This window comes from Peromyscus maniculatus, chromosome 5 (assembly GCF_049852395.1).
Source record: "Peromyscus maniculatus bairdii isolate BWxNUB_F1_BW_parent chromosome 5, HU_Pman_BW_mat_3.1, whole genome shotgun sequence".
In the NCBI taxonomy this organism is placed as follows: domain Eukaryota; kingdom Metazoa; phylum Chordata; class Mammalia; order Rodentia; family Cricetidae; genus Peromyscus; species Peromyscus maniculatus.
In genome coordinates, this window is record NC_134856.1 from 69066252 (window position 1) to 69079659 (window position 13408).

The window sequence follows — 13408 nt, forward strand, 5'->3', positions numbered from 1 at the left end:
CAACTTTGCCCCCGAGCACCGGTGGGCAGTGAGCCAACGGGTGACCTCTCTGAGCCACTGAGGCCACACTGGAGTTCTTGCCTGGGGCTCAAGGAAGGAAGGGGGCTGAACAGAACTCAATGATTCCATTTCCACTTACTCAGTGGAACCTCAACAGAACTTACCTGAACTTTTTTCTTCCTTTGCTTGTCAGTAAACAAGGAGAAAATATTAAAAAAAAAAACAAAAAACTTGAATTCATCACAAGTATTTTGTCTACTTTTCAATGTAACATTTCTTGACAATTAGTTATCAGGTTCTGACTTAATTTAATATTTATAAATTCGGAAAACTTATCAAGTTATCAAAACAAGGGCCTTGTTTTCTGTCCATGAATGTACAACAATATATGCTTTGCTAATATCCTCATGAGGAAGGAAGGCAAAATAATAAAGAGAACAGAAGTCATTAGAAGTCCAGGAGATTTTTTTTGAACTTTTTAAGATACAAGAAAAGGTGCAATCAAATCAACTAATCATTAAATAAATTTTAATATGAACCACATGAGAATGTAAATTAAGTAGTTTATTTGTTCAGCATATTATCATTGTGGGTTTAAGGCCTTATCTGTTAGAGATATAAATTGAGTATAAACATGAAAGTATTTGTACTATGTATGTTTTAACTACTCTGGTTTAAAAAAGCAATGTGATATAGGGATAGCAGATGGATAATATGGTAGACCAGAGTATTTTCATGCCCCTGTTGTCTACGATTAACAAATTAGTGAGATTTCATGTCCCCATACCAGGTGCCTGGTGTCACGAGCCGGTGCTGAGGGACACTGCTGTCAACTTACGATGGGGAGTCGTCTGCGCTGGGGAGGGTGACAGGCAGGGAGAGCTAGAAGGAATGCGTTGTAACCAGAGTCTCCTACAACTCTAGGAGACCAGCAACAGCCATTATGTCAGAGTTGATGCATCACGAAAAGTGAGTCAGGATGAGCAGTTCCTGCTCTGCCAGGTTCGAAGTCACTACACAGTAGCCACCACTCCGTTTCTTGGTACAACACATCACCAAAGCTACTGACAGAATTACATCCTCAATATGCAAACTGCTGATGCCACTTAGCTCAAATTCACAAAAGAGCATTTTTTTTACACCAGATGCAACTTTACGTATTCAAAAACAATAACCTAGAAGTCTTAACTGAAGGTTAAACAGGAGCCCGAGTGAACTTCATCACCAAGATGAAATGCTGTTGGCTGCTTTCAGACATTTACAAATGTCTTGTCTTCTGTCCAACCTGATACTCCATCCACATAGAAAAAAGCATTCGGTTTCTTTATTTTTTTTTATTTGACAAGCAGCAACATCATGTTTGTCATTTGAATGTAGATACAATTATTAGGTTATCTGTCATATTACAATATTTAAGTTTTTATTTTATGTCCTTTAAGATACATTAAAAAAAAAAAACACATCAACTGCAAACGTGAAGGGGAGAAAGCATGGTACCCAACCAAATCCCACATTTCAGCAATACTTCACTCATTCTTTTAATAAAGTTTTAAGAAATGTCATAATGACATGAGCTTGAAATATCTCTAGGCATTTTCTTTGACGCTCATGACGTGGCACTGGTGATGTTGTAAACAGCAGAAAAACAGGGGCTGCCAAATGACCAAGTATGGAGGCACAGGCCTGCTTTTTCCCACAGGAGCACACCAAATGGTGATGGCAATGACCTCACACCCACACCAGGAGAGGGTGTCACGCGACGTAACTGTATTCATCTGCAGATGCTTGGCTGCGCTCAATGTACTGCTTGTCTATCAGAACTTCTATGCACTTCTTAATCATGCTGATACTGGGATTGAACCTGGCTCTTGACTGGCTTATTACCTGTGAGAGAGACAGGGAGTCAAATTATCTCTAGTTAGTAAGCATCAGCATCCACTTCCAGCCCATTAGCTGTAGGGAACATCACTCTGGAGATTTCAACAGACCTCCCTAAAGGAAAAGGCTGCGTAAATGTTGAACTGAAAAAAGGTTCTGTAACAGACAGACCTGATGTAGCAAATAACACATCACTATTCAACACTCGTTTAAACACAGAACAAGGCAGTGCACAGGGAGACCACTAACCAGAGCTATCAGTATTTACATGAGGAGAAAAGTAAGTTTGTATGCAAACTAAAGGAAAAACCTAATGCTTGCATTATCGAGGAATTAAAGTGCAGATAAGATGCACCAAAATAGTAAAACTTATGCATGAGCAAAATTACCAACGTTGTCACCTACCTACATATTCAACATGCCGCCCAGTCTATTTAATGCTAACTCTACTTTAATTCTGGTACATGTTCTTATACCACAAACCTTTCTTTCAGCAAGTTAGGATCTCTGCACTGCAGAGCAGACTTAGGGTGTTTTGTCCCACACAAATATCTCTGTATAAAGGGAATGAACAAACATTCAAACACTTATTGAAGTGTTTCCTTTTTCCAGATGGACAGGCGATTTTGCACCAAGTTTCACACAAAATTGGGCAAGTCTAGGATCTCTAACTTCAAAACAGAGCAATGCTGGCTCCACCACTGAAATGGTGAGAACTCTTTAAACCTTTCTTTACACCATTTGGTCAGAATGGGTTGTCTCCACCTTAACAAGGCGCACTACAAACCCCCGAGGACCCCTACCTCTTGAATGAGGGCGTTGTGCCGAAGCACTTTACGGGCTTTCATGATGCGGACGATAGCAGCTTGGAGATACATTTTCCGGTCCTCGTCTACAGCACTTCTAGTCTGTTCCAGTTCCTGTTTTTGTGACCCACAAATAGGACACTGTCACAGAGTGTTTTAATTTCTCTAGTGAATTTTTTAAACTCTAGTTACTAATTAGCACCAGGAGCTAGAGACAGCTCAGCCGTCAAGAGCATTTGCTGCTGTCACAGAAAACCCAGGCTTGGTTTCCAGCATTCACACAAGTTCCTCTCTTCTGGACTCCTCTTGCCTCAGGCATGAATAAGGTGGACATACACTCAGACATACAAAATAAAAAAAAAGTCTTAAAAAACAAATTATACACTCAGAGAGCTGGAGAATTTGGGCAGTTGGTAAAGTGCTTGTTATACACACTACAGAGCATGGAAGAGCTGATTCTATCTCCAGCGCCCATGTAAGAAACCAGGTATGGTGGTGCGCGCCTGAACAGCATTTAAGATGAAGTTGCAGCAAGTGCAGTGATTAGCTCCAAGTGCACACACTAGACAGGCCAGGGCTGGGTGGGGGTGGGGCTCCTTTGGCTCACGCGGAGCAGACAGGGAAGACAGGCCAGAACAGGGTGATCACCAGTGAGACACAAGGGCTTGAAGAGCACAGGACCAGGGATTGCACAGCATCAGCCTTAAGAACAAATCCCTTAGACTGTTGTTCACTCTACAGGAAATGAGACCTTGGTCACATTAGGGTTCAAAACTCATGGCAAATTAATCTGTGTGTTTCCCCCATGGAGAAGTTCCTCCAGAGGGCCTGATATCTTATCTACTTCCTATCCCAGAGCCCAGAAGGCAGTCAGCAAAGTCTGAATGAAGCCCAGGAATCACTGCTGAATTCAAACACTCAAAAGCCAAGCACACCGCTTCATCTGAGCGCCTCAACCCCACCCCGCCAGCTCAACGCACCAACGAACTATGCAGGCAAGCTGTGCAATCCACGCTCAAGTTTGACAAGCAGTTTCCTCATTTTTTCTTTTACAAAAATGAGTTTCAAACTTGAAATTCTATCACTTCAAGGAAGGCATCTTTAAAAGAGAAGGTAAAGAAAAACTAACCTTCCTAACCCTCCTGCCCCTCCCCCCCTTCTTTCAGTCGCCTTTAGAGACTCCCACGCTAGGCAGGCACTCTACCTTTGAGCCACACTCACAAGCCCAAACTATGTCTTAAGACAAAATACTGGGCTGGGGACATAGCTCAGTGTCAGCGCATTCACATAGCATGTTTGAAGTCTTGACTCAAGACCTATATTCATTCATTCATTTATTCATTCACTCATTCATATACTCTCTCTCCCGTACCCACCCACCACCCTCACCTCATACAGTTAAATGTTTGCTAAGAAAGAAGCATTTTGCTCAGTAGTGTAGACACTGGTAAGTTGCCCAAGTTCCTTTAAGGAATCCTAATTAAACTTATGGAGTCAATACAAATAAAAACAAAGAGGGCTGATTGGGAAGAGGGTATCTGCAGAGTGAGAGGGGATGAGAAATACATTGTATAAAATGAAAATATCACAACAAAACCTACCACTATTTATAACTGACATGTGCTAATTAGTGAGTAGATAACTCAACTGGAGCTCCTTGAATAAGCTGCCTATTTTTCAAACACTAACATACTGGCAGATACTTTATTCTAAGGCCAACAAATGCAAGAATAAACCAGAAAAGCTTTATCATAGTATTAACTTTAGAGTGCAAAGGTTTGCTTTGTCTCAGTATACAATGGACTCACTCAATCCCCTGCTGAACTATTTCTAAGAGAACTGACATTCAAACAAGCACTTACTTGTGGTGTGTCCTTCTGCATTGACGTAGTAATTTTAAATTTTGTTCTCTTACTGCTGAAGCTCATATTTAATGAAAATGAAGATTCTGCATCAATATCTTCCTATATTTAAAACAAAAACTTGTTTCTAATTTCACATTTACCAGAATTTTAATCAGTTTCTATTTAAGCAGTAGCTATTTCCAGGCCCAGCCATTACATATCCTATCTACCTCTGTATACTAAAAAGGCTGTAGTAACCACACTGCTGGCAATTGAGCCAACTCCAGAGGACGCTGTCCTCCCAAGGCTCGGATGCATCCAGCTGACCCCCCAATGGACTTTGTTCATTTGTGGAAAAGCCAGTGGCCTCTTCTCATGATAAAGTTGCTAAGCTAATTTACAGAGTCACATAGATGACACCACAACCTTAAAACTGCCAATATCCCATAAAAGAACCTTCATCTGCTAGAGCTTGACGTCCCCTGGGAAGGTTACCTTTTCTGAATCATGGTTAATCATTTTCACATCGAGTAATGATTTGATTGTTTTGGTCAGCTCCTTTTCATTCATCTGAGTGCTGTCTTGAAGCTCTTTGTAGCTGACAGTTTCACTGTTGTTAAAGGCGAGAAGAACTGCCATTTGGTAGGTCGTAACCATAGCTACATATGGTTTTCCCAAATAGTTCATTTTAACTTCACCTACGATTAAAACAAAAATTGACAGCATACTGATCATCCAAACTGTTTTCATTTCAAAGCTGTCATATTAGTATTTTGGATTGTTTTTCCCTAAAAGAGTAAACCAAAGACATCTTAAAGCTACCATGAAGGCATTCCAAAGTTCTTGTTTGCAGAACATAGGGCTGCCATGTGGGAGTACTGAGTATATAGTATACAGTAAAAGCTGACCTATTACAACGTTGTCAGCACTAAAGCATAAACAGCAACAGGAAAGCTAAGGCAGAACAGAGGGGAGACAGACACAACTGAGTGGAAGAAGGAAAGGGACAGAGAGAGAGAGAGACAGACAGAGAGAGAGAGAGACAGAGATAGACAGAGAGACAGAGAGAGAGAGAGAGCCAGTTACTACCACCAACTGCTTGTATGTAAGTCTGATGGTCCAAGTTCAACCCTGGAATCTACACTGTGGAAGAAGAGAATCGAGTCCCAAAGTTTTCCTCTGATGTCCCCATGCCAGATGTGGCATGCCTAGGCATACTTCACAAACACACAAACACAGGTACAGACCAAGATGGCCTCAAACTCAGAGATTCAGTGAATTCTGCCTCCCAAGTTACAGAACTAAAAGTGTCAGCATCCACCACAGGCAATTTTTCAAAAGTTAAACAACAACAACAACAACAACAAAAAAAAAACCCCAAAAAACCCTGAGAGGTGGTGGTGGCGCACACCTTTAACCCCAGCACTCGGGAGGCAGAGGCAGGTGGATTGCCAAGTTCGAGGCCAGCCTGGTCTACAGAGTGAGTTCCAGGACAGCCAGGGCTACACAGGAAAACCCTGTCTCAAAAATAAATAAAATAAAGGGACCTGAGCTGGAATCCCTAGAACCCACAGAAAGCTAGGCCCAGGGGCACACATCTGTACTGTCAATGACAAGCACAGGGCAAGCTTGCTGGGTAGCTCTAACTGAACTAATGAGCTACAGGTCCAGTGAGAGGTAATGTCTCAAAAAATAGGGGGGAGGAAGTCAGCCAATGTTGACCCTGATTTCCATACGCACCCAGAGGGTGCGTATACATTCATGTGTATACCCATGCATAACTTAAACACAAATTAATCAATTAAAATAATTTGAGAATAAGGGAGTACCTGTCATCAGCCCTAAATGGACATCTGTACCCCCTGCAAGGTTCAAGGACACTGGAGCAAAAGGGACAGGAAGAACTGGAGGTTGGGAAAGAGTGCTTCTGGTGTGACATGTACCTCTGACCTCGCAGCAGCTACCTGTTACAGACTTTTACACAGCTGGCCTGATCAGCATCCCCAGTGATCAGGGGCTCTCATAAGCCCCATCCCACAATGTTAACTAAATGCAGCAGGTCACATACATGCACACTCCGACAAAAACAGAAAGCTTGTTGGGAATTAGGGTTCAGTGGGAGGGTAGAGATAACAGAGAGAATATGAACAAAGTACATTATGATTTTTGTATTTTATTTTTCATATACATAGGTATGAAATTAAAGATAAAAATGTAAAGATCAAACATATTTCACAAGGAGGAAAAAAATCAGAATAGCTGATTTAGTCAGTAAACTTACACAAACAGTGCAGTACTATTAATGTGAACCATACTCTGAGATGTAAACCAGTCAAACAAAAGACAGATTACACTGGTACTGAGATGCAATCTTTGAGGTAACAGGGGGTTCCTAATAAAGGTCACGGCAGTAAGGTATATTTCCTTGTACCTTTTTTTCTTTTTGTTTGTATTTTAATTTTATGTGTTTAATTTTATGCATGCTTTGCCTGCATGTACGTTTGCACAACACTTGTGCCTGGCCCCTGTGGAGGCCTGAAAAGGGTGTCAGATCCCCTGGAAGTGGAGTCACAACCGGCTGTGAACTGGCCTGTGGGTGCTGGGTCCCTCCTCATATCATATCTATGAGATAATACCACACCTTTGCTCCTTGTACAGAGGGAAAGCTGACTCACGGCTCTTCCCAAAGCCTAAGAAAAAGAATATGTGCCTTTGCTTTGGCTGAACATCTCTAGGGAACCAAGAAGAAAGGCAATCTTAGGTAAGTACTTCTATCCTGACACTTCACGACAGCACTGTAAATAAGTCAATGCACAGAGACAGGGAAACTTAGGAGAACAGGTATTCAAGAATATCTAACCCATCAGCAGTCTGCTTTTCTAAACAAATTCTCTAATATCTATAAAATGATGGGCTACAAAAATGGACTGTCATAAAACACAAAGTGTTTTAAAAGGAACATTATCATCAGCATTATAGACACAGTTGAATGAGGAAAATGGATTAAAAACTAGAATTAGGCTACAGAAATTACTGTTCTAAATTAACAATCAGGTAAATATCATTAAACAAATAGTAATTAAGTATTCCTTACCTGTACAGAGATAATGTAACCACGTCAGTTTCCTTCCACTGAAATGCTGGCTATAAAATAATTCAAACTGTTGAAAGAGAGAGATGAATGTCAAGCTATTTAAGTCCTGTAAATTATTACCATACTGAAAAGGTAAAAGCATCTTAGTCCATCTAATGATACACCTTGTCCAGGATGCCTGCTCAAGACCATGAATAATCCAACTGCTACATAGGGGTGCTGGTACCAATCTAAGGTCAACCTGCTGAGTCAGCGGTGACTTGCTGCTCCCGATTCCTGCACATAAAGCATTCTACCCATGCAGAGCAGCCAAGAGCTATGGTGTGCACTCACAGTCCCAGGGACGTGAAAGCTAAGACAGACATTCACTTGAGCCCAGAAGTTTGAGGCCACCCTGGGAAACTAAAAAAGGAAGGGCAGAGTAACTCAGACAACTGCCTGCCTGTGCAGGGACAGGCAGGTCTATGGAAATAGTTCTCTGCTACAATCTGAGTTCTTAGACATGTCATCATGTTATTTAACTATCCCAGGTGTGTGTGTATGCCTGTGAAGGGAAGAGTTAACATGGGCCTGTCTTCCTCGATCACTCCTCCACAGTACTTGAGAAAGGGCTTCACTGAATCTGGAGCTTGCTGTCTGGCTGCACTGGCCAGCCAGGAGCTCCCAGTGTCCATGTGTCTTCTCCCTGCCCAGCACTGGGCATCAGAATCTGAACTCGGGTCCTCCGGGTCCTCATGAACGAGCAGCAATCACTGCACCCGCTGGGCCGACCCATCAGTCCCATCCCAGCTCTTTATTTACAGCCCGTCCAGTTTTCCCACATCTCAGCCCCTGAAAATTTTACATCTTTGCATAAAACCAGAAATAACATCAATAGCAATTTATCACTGTTATTAATCTGGACTTTATAGATTCTGTTAAGGATCAAATATACCATCACATATATTTCAACATGAAAGTCATACCTACATTTATCAATGCAGACTTCCATAAGTGACAGGCTAACCAATGTATATGTGTGGTTAATACAAAACAGGGTCCATTACTTAACATCCATGTCAACAATGACATGAACAAAGCTGTGGGGTTCAAGGTACCTCTCTGTCCATAGTCTTTTGTTGATATTATTACATTTAAATTTATAATTGTTTGGACACTAGTCTGAAGAGATGAACTAGCAGTTAAGAACACATACTGCTCTTACAAATGCCATTCTGGTTCCCAGCATCCACAAGAAAAATGGCTACCAGCTACACATAACTCCAGTTCTAGGGGTTTCTACCACCTTGTCTCACCTGTGTGCACCTCCACTCACATGTACATACCCAAAGACAGACAAATGATACATGTTAGATACACATATACAATTAAAAAAGAATAAATTTATAAAAATTTCTATCAAAGCTTTGAAATTTTAAAAATTCCTTCCCTGGATTGAATGTGTAAAAGGCAATAGTACCAAAATACAGTGTTCACATTTTCTTATCTTTTTTTTTTTTTTTTTTGACATAGGGTCTCAGACAGTTCAGGTGGCCTTTAGCTTAATACATAACTGAGGAGGACTTTGATCTTCTGATCTTCCTGCCTCTACCTCCTGTATGCTAGGATTACAGATGTGTACCAACCACACTTGGTTTTGTGATGGAGTGGAACCCAGGGCTTCCTACATGAGCTATATTTATAGTTCACATTTTATATTTCATTTTATTTTATATTTCATTTTTAATTTAAAAAGCTTCTGGGCATGGTGGCACATGCCTTTAATCTCAACACTTGGGAGGCAGATACAGGCAGATTTCTGTGAGTTTGAGGCCAGCCTGGTCTACAGAGTGAGTTCCAGGATAGCCAGGGCTACACAGAGAAACCCTGTCTCGAAAAACAAACAAAATATATACTCATGTATTTACCCATTTGTGTAAGTGTGTATGAGTGCCTACATCTATACACATGGAGTCAGCAAACAACAATCTATAAAAGGTCAGTCTTCTAGGATTTATGTCCTACTTAACAGAGATTTTCACTAAAAAATGTATCGCGCAAGCACACATGCACACTTTTTGTTGTTGTTTTTCAAGACAGGGTTTCTCTGTGTAACAGCCCTGGCTGTCCTGGAATTCACTCTGTAGACCAGGCTGGCCTCAAACTCATAAGAGATCCATCTGCCTCTGCCTCCTAAGTGCTGCAATTTAAGATGTGTATCACCACTGCTTGACTTCATATATATATATATATATATATATATATATATATATATATATATATATATATAGTGTGTGTGTGTGTGTGTGTGTGTGTGTGTGTGTGTGTGTGTATTTGGTTCTCACCATATACTTAACATTCGCCTCAATGACAGGAAAATTAAAATGTTACTAGGACTAAATGAAGCACACACATGACTTCAAAATTCAAATGGAAAGGTAGGACAACACTGAAGCTTTCTCTTTTTTCTAAACGAATGTACATTTATTTGTGTGGGATGGTGGAGTACTGTCCATGTTATGGGCCACACGTGAAAGTGATAGGACACTGTGGGAGCTGGCTCTCTCCATCAATCATGTGGGGTCTGGAAACTGAAGCCAGATTGTCAGGCTTGGTGGCAAGTGTCATTACCCACTGACCATTCATCAAATCAGCCCTAAGTCTCAGTATGAGGCCAAAACCTTTATGAATTACGAGTACCGAAGAACTGGTAGGGTTACTATGAATCACACACAGATCCCAAACTGAAACACACACACACACACACACACACACACACACACACACACACACACACACACACACAGAGTCATTACAACGCTTCTGTTCACTGGTATCTTTCCTGCACACTTACCATCTGTACACTTTTTTCTAACTCTTGGGGAATGGCAAACGTGGATGAAGGAGCCTGAGTGAGAGGCCATGCACCAGCCTAGAAAGGAACAGTGAAACGAAAAGTTCAGCAGAGAGACATCTACCATGCAAGCAAGCAGCTGAGACAGACCTTTTCCCTTTCACATAATGCTTACAGTGCTACGGCCTTCACTATCAGGACACAGCTTATTCCCACTCTATAAAGTGTGGCCCACAATTCACCAGCTGACCATGCATTATCATCAAGTCGTTTGCTAATCTTTATATCACACTGTGAAAATTCATAAATGTGAAGAAGTACTGTTATACCTGAAGGACATATATTTGGAAACTAATCCCCAAATCTATCACTGTGTCTTGGTTTCTGATGAAATTGTTGAACTTGTTGTTGAGATCGGCACTGACACTCATGTCTGTGTACATCCGATGCAGCTTGCTGGTAAACTCATAACCACAGGCTTGCTGGAAAACAAATCGCAAAGCACATAACCTAAACAGAATAATCAGCCAGGGGTGAATATGGAGACCAGAGCTGTGTTTTCTTTCTTTCATTCTTTTAAATTAGTACTGAACTTGGAGATCATTCTAAATCAATGGACTTCTGGTCTTTTGAGTCGCACACTGACATTTATAGCATCGTATGCAAATACACTTATGTCTGACCACTTACATTGCCCACTGTATGCTCCCACGTTAAGGACCGGACTGCTGTGAATTATGCAGTCATTACGTACAATGAGCTATTTGGCTGTTGGCACAATGATTTCTATGATATTATCACACTAAAGATTTGTGTTACCTTTAATTTATTGATCATGGCTTCTTCAGAATCCATAGACATAGACAACCCGTGAATTAGACGTTTCGCTAGCATTCTGGCATAGAACTGCATGAAAATGTAAATGGTTACTTTCCTTGTGACTTCAAGTTCAAAATAAAGCAAAGCTGATAACTGCGATCTGAACATTTCGTTCAGCTCACCTTCTGAAAAACGTCTTTGTCATCGATGTATTTGAAAACCGTGATGAAGCTGGTGAGCTTGTCCTCCACTTCATTCTCAGTCATCCCCTTTGCGGACTTCTTCAGCAAGTTGTCACAGTACTTAGCAAGCTCAAAAAGAAATTGGTAATAAATCTTACACAGGGCCCCTGGGATAGACACCTCAAAGGTGCCAACACAACACATGAATAGGTGGTCACTTAGAACTGATGTAAGGGCCGAACCAGGAGAACAAGCCAGTAAATCGTCACCAGGAACAGCACAAAAGCAAAGCAATGTGCCTCAACAAATGCTGAAAGTTGTCAAGTACTAAAGTTATGCTTTAAAGTTATGAATGTAAAATATGCATGATCAGGTAAGTTTTCAAAACACTAGAACTAAAAACAAAAAAACAAAAAAACAATCTAACCCGCAATTAGTGACCATAATAAGCAGTATACTTTTCTTTCTAACAGGGTCATGCTTTTTGTGAAATATGTTCTCCTTTGGTTAAGGTCACATGGTCTAATACATTCTGTACATAAATTCAAAATAATTTTCATCTTCTGAAAAAAGTACACAAAACAAATGAATTTGCCAGTCTACTAACTTTCCCTTACCGACTTTGCATGAGATTACTTTTAAGCAACTAGACTTACCAGTTCAGGTGCTTTACAAACAGACTTGGGTTCTCTGTAATTTACAACCGATGTAAGGGCCTACAAGAAGACAGTCCATGATTAATTACAGAAGCAGGCAAGAGCACACAGGCGGCTGAGGCTCAGCTGTAATCATGTCTACAGTGCCCACGGCTCAGCCAGCTCCCTGTCTAGTGTGTGAACGTGTAAGTGTTGTACGGGTGGAGGCAAGGTCTACCTTAGCCATTACTGTTCTTCAGGAGCCGGCCACCGTGTGTTTTGAGGCAGTCTGTCACTGAGTGCTAAGCTAACTGGACAGCAAACTCCATGACCCTTAACTTCACCTCCCCAGCACTGGGATTCTACTACCACACCACTGTTTTTTCACTCAGGTGCTAAGACTGAACCATTTCCCCTCAACTCTTAAGCTATGTGTTAAAAGGGATATCAACCCTGGGCCCTTCTTTTCTTTCTCTACTTCTTTGGGTCACTATTAGGTGAACAGTTTCATCTACCATTAAAGGCAACACGGTCAATTACCAAGGCAGAAACTTCTGAAATGCTGAGTTTAAAAAAAAAAAAAAAAAAAAAGAATTTCTTTCTAATTAGCTCAGTATTTTGTCATGCTGACAGAAAGCTAACTTACCACACAAACCAAAATATTGTTATAAGAATTACCTGTGCCCTTCATTATAAGATGGTATTTGCTATTCATCATTGAAATGTTAGCAGTACTTTTTGATATTTTACAACCTGTAAGTGAATTTCCTATGTCAAATACCAATTCAAATTCCTGGTGTCTTTCAAACCGAGAATGAATACAGCCTAAATATGGTAAAAGCTGTAGGAAAATACCAGTCCTACCACAGTCGGGACCATACAAAGGAAGTATCAGCACTAGCAGACATTAGGATTATGCACACCAGTGTACTAACAGTAATATGGCATAGGAAACTCTGGGTGCTCACTGTAACAACTTTAAAACTACTTAGACTCTCAAATTCAAAGTGCTTATTTAATGAGAATTCAAGTGTCTCAAAGATCTCAAACTTGGATGCCTAACAAAGATGCCTACTTGAAAATTATACATTACAGGTTAAAGAGAATTTCATGTACATATAGCATGTGCATATAGTTGTTTAAAAGTTACCTTATCTAAAGCACTCATAAAATGCTGATCACCATTCAAAACCGTGTTGATAAGTTGAACAAATTTACCATGTACTTCCAAAACTGATTCCACAAATAGTGTTGGCATCTAAAAACATAAAATACAAAGTATAAATCCACATTTAAGATTGAAGAGTACATACTTAC

The 13408-nt window shown here is 40.7% G+C and overlaps 1 protein-coding gene across 5 annotated transcripts in view; it reads right to left on the bottom strand.

Moving 5' to 3' along the window:
- Nucleotides 1-1403: 1403 nt before the first annotated feature.
- Cul2 (cullin 2) overlaps nt 1404-13408 on the bottom strand; it is a 40732-nt gene continuing 28727 nt past the window's right edge. For all 5 annotated transcript variants that reach the window (XM_042277967.2, XM_076572523.1, XM_042277966.2 and 2 more), the window contains 11 exons: nt 13242-13349; nt 12113-12172; nt 11457-11585; nt 11275-11361; nt 10785-10937; nt 10456-10533; nt 7623-7689; nt 5024-5226; nt 4547-4648; nt 2682-2798; nt 1404-1884 (listed from right to left, as the gene is read on the bottom strand). In XM_042277967.2, coding sequence (XP_042133901.1) covers nt 1753-1884; nt 2682-2798; nt 4547-4648; nt 5024-5226; nt 7623-7689; nt 10456-10533; nt 10785-10937; nt 11275-11361; nt 11457-11585; nt 12113-12172; nt 13242-13349 — 1236 coding nt within the window. In that variant the 3' untranslated portion in view covers nt 1404-1752. The remainder of the gene's footprint in view (nt 1885-2681; nt 2799-4546; nt 4649-5023; nt 5227-7622; nt 7690-10455; nt 10534-10784; nt 10938-11274; nt 11362-11456; nt 11586-12112; nt 12173-13241; nt 13350-13408) is intronic.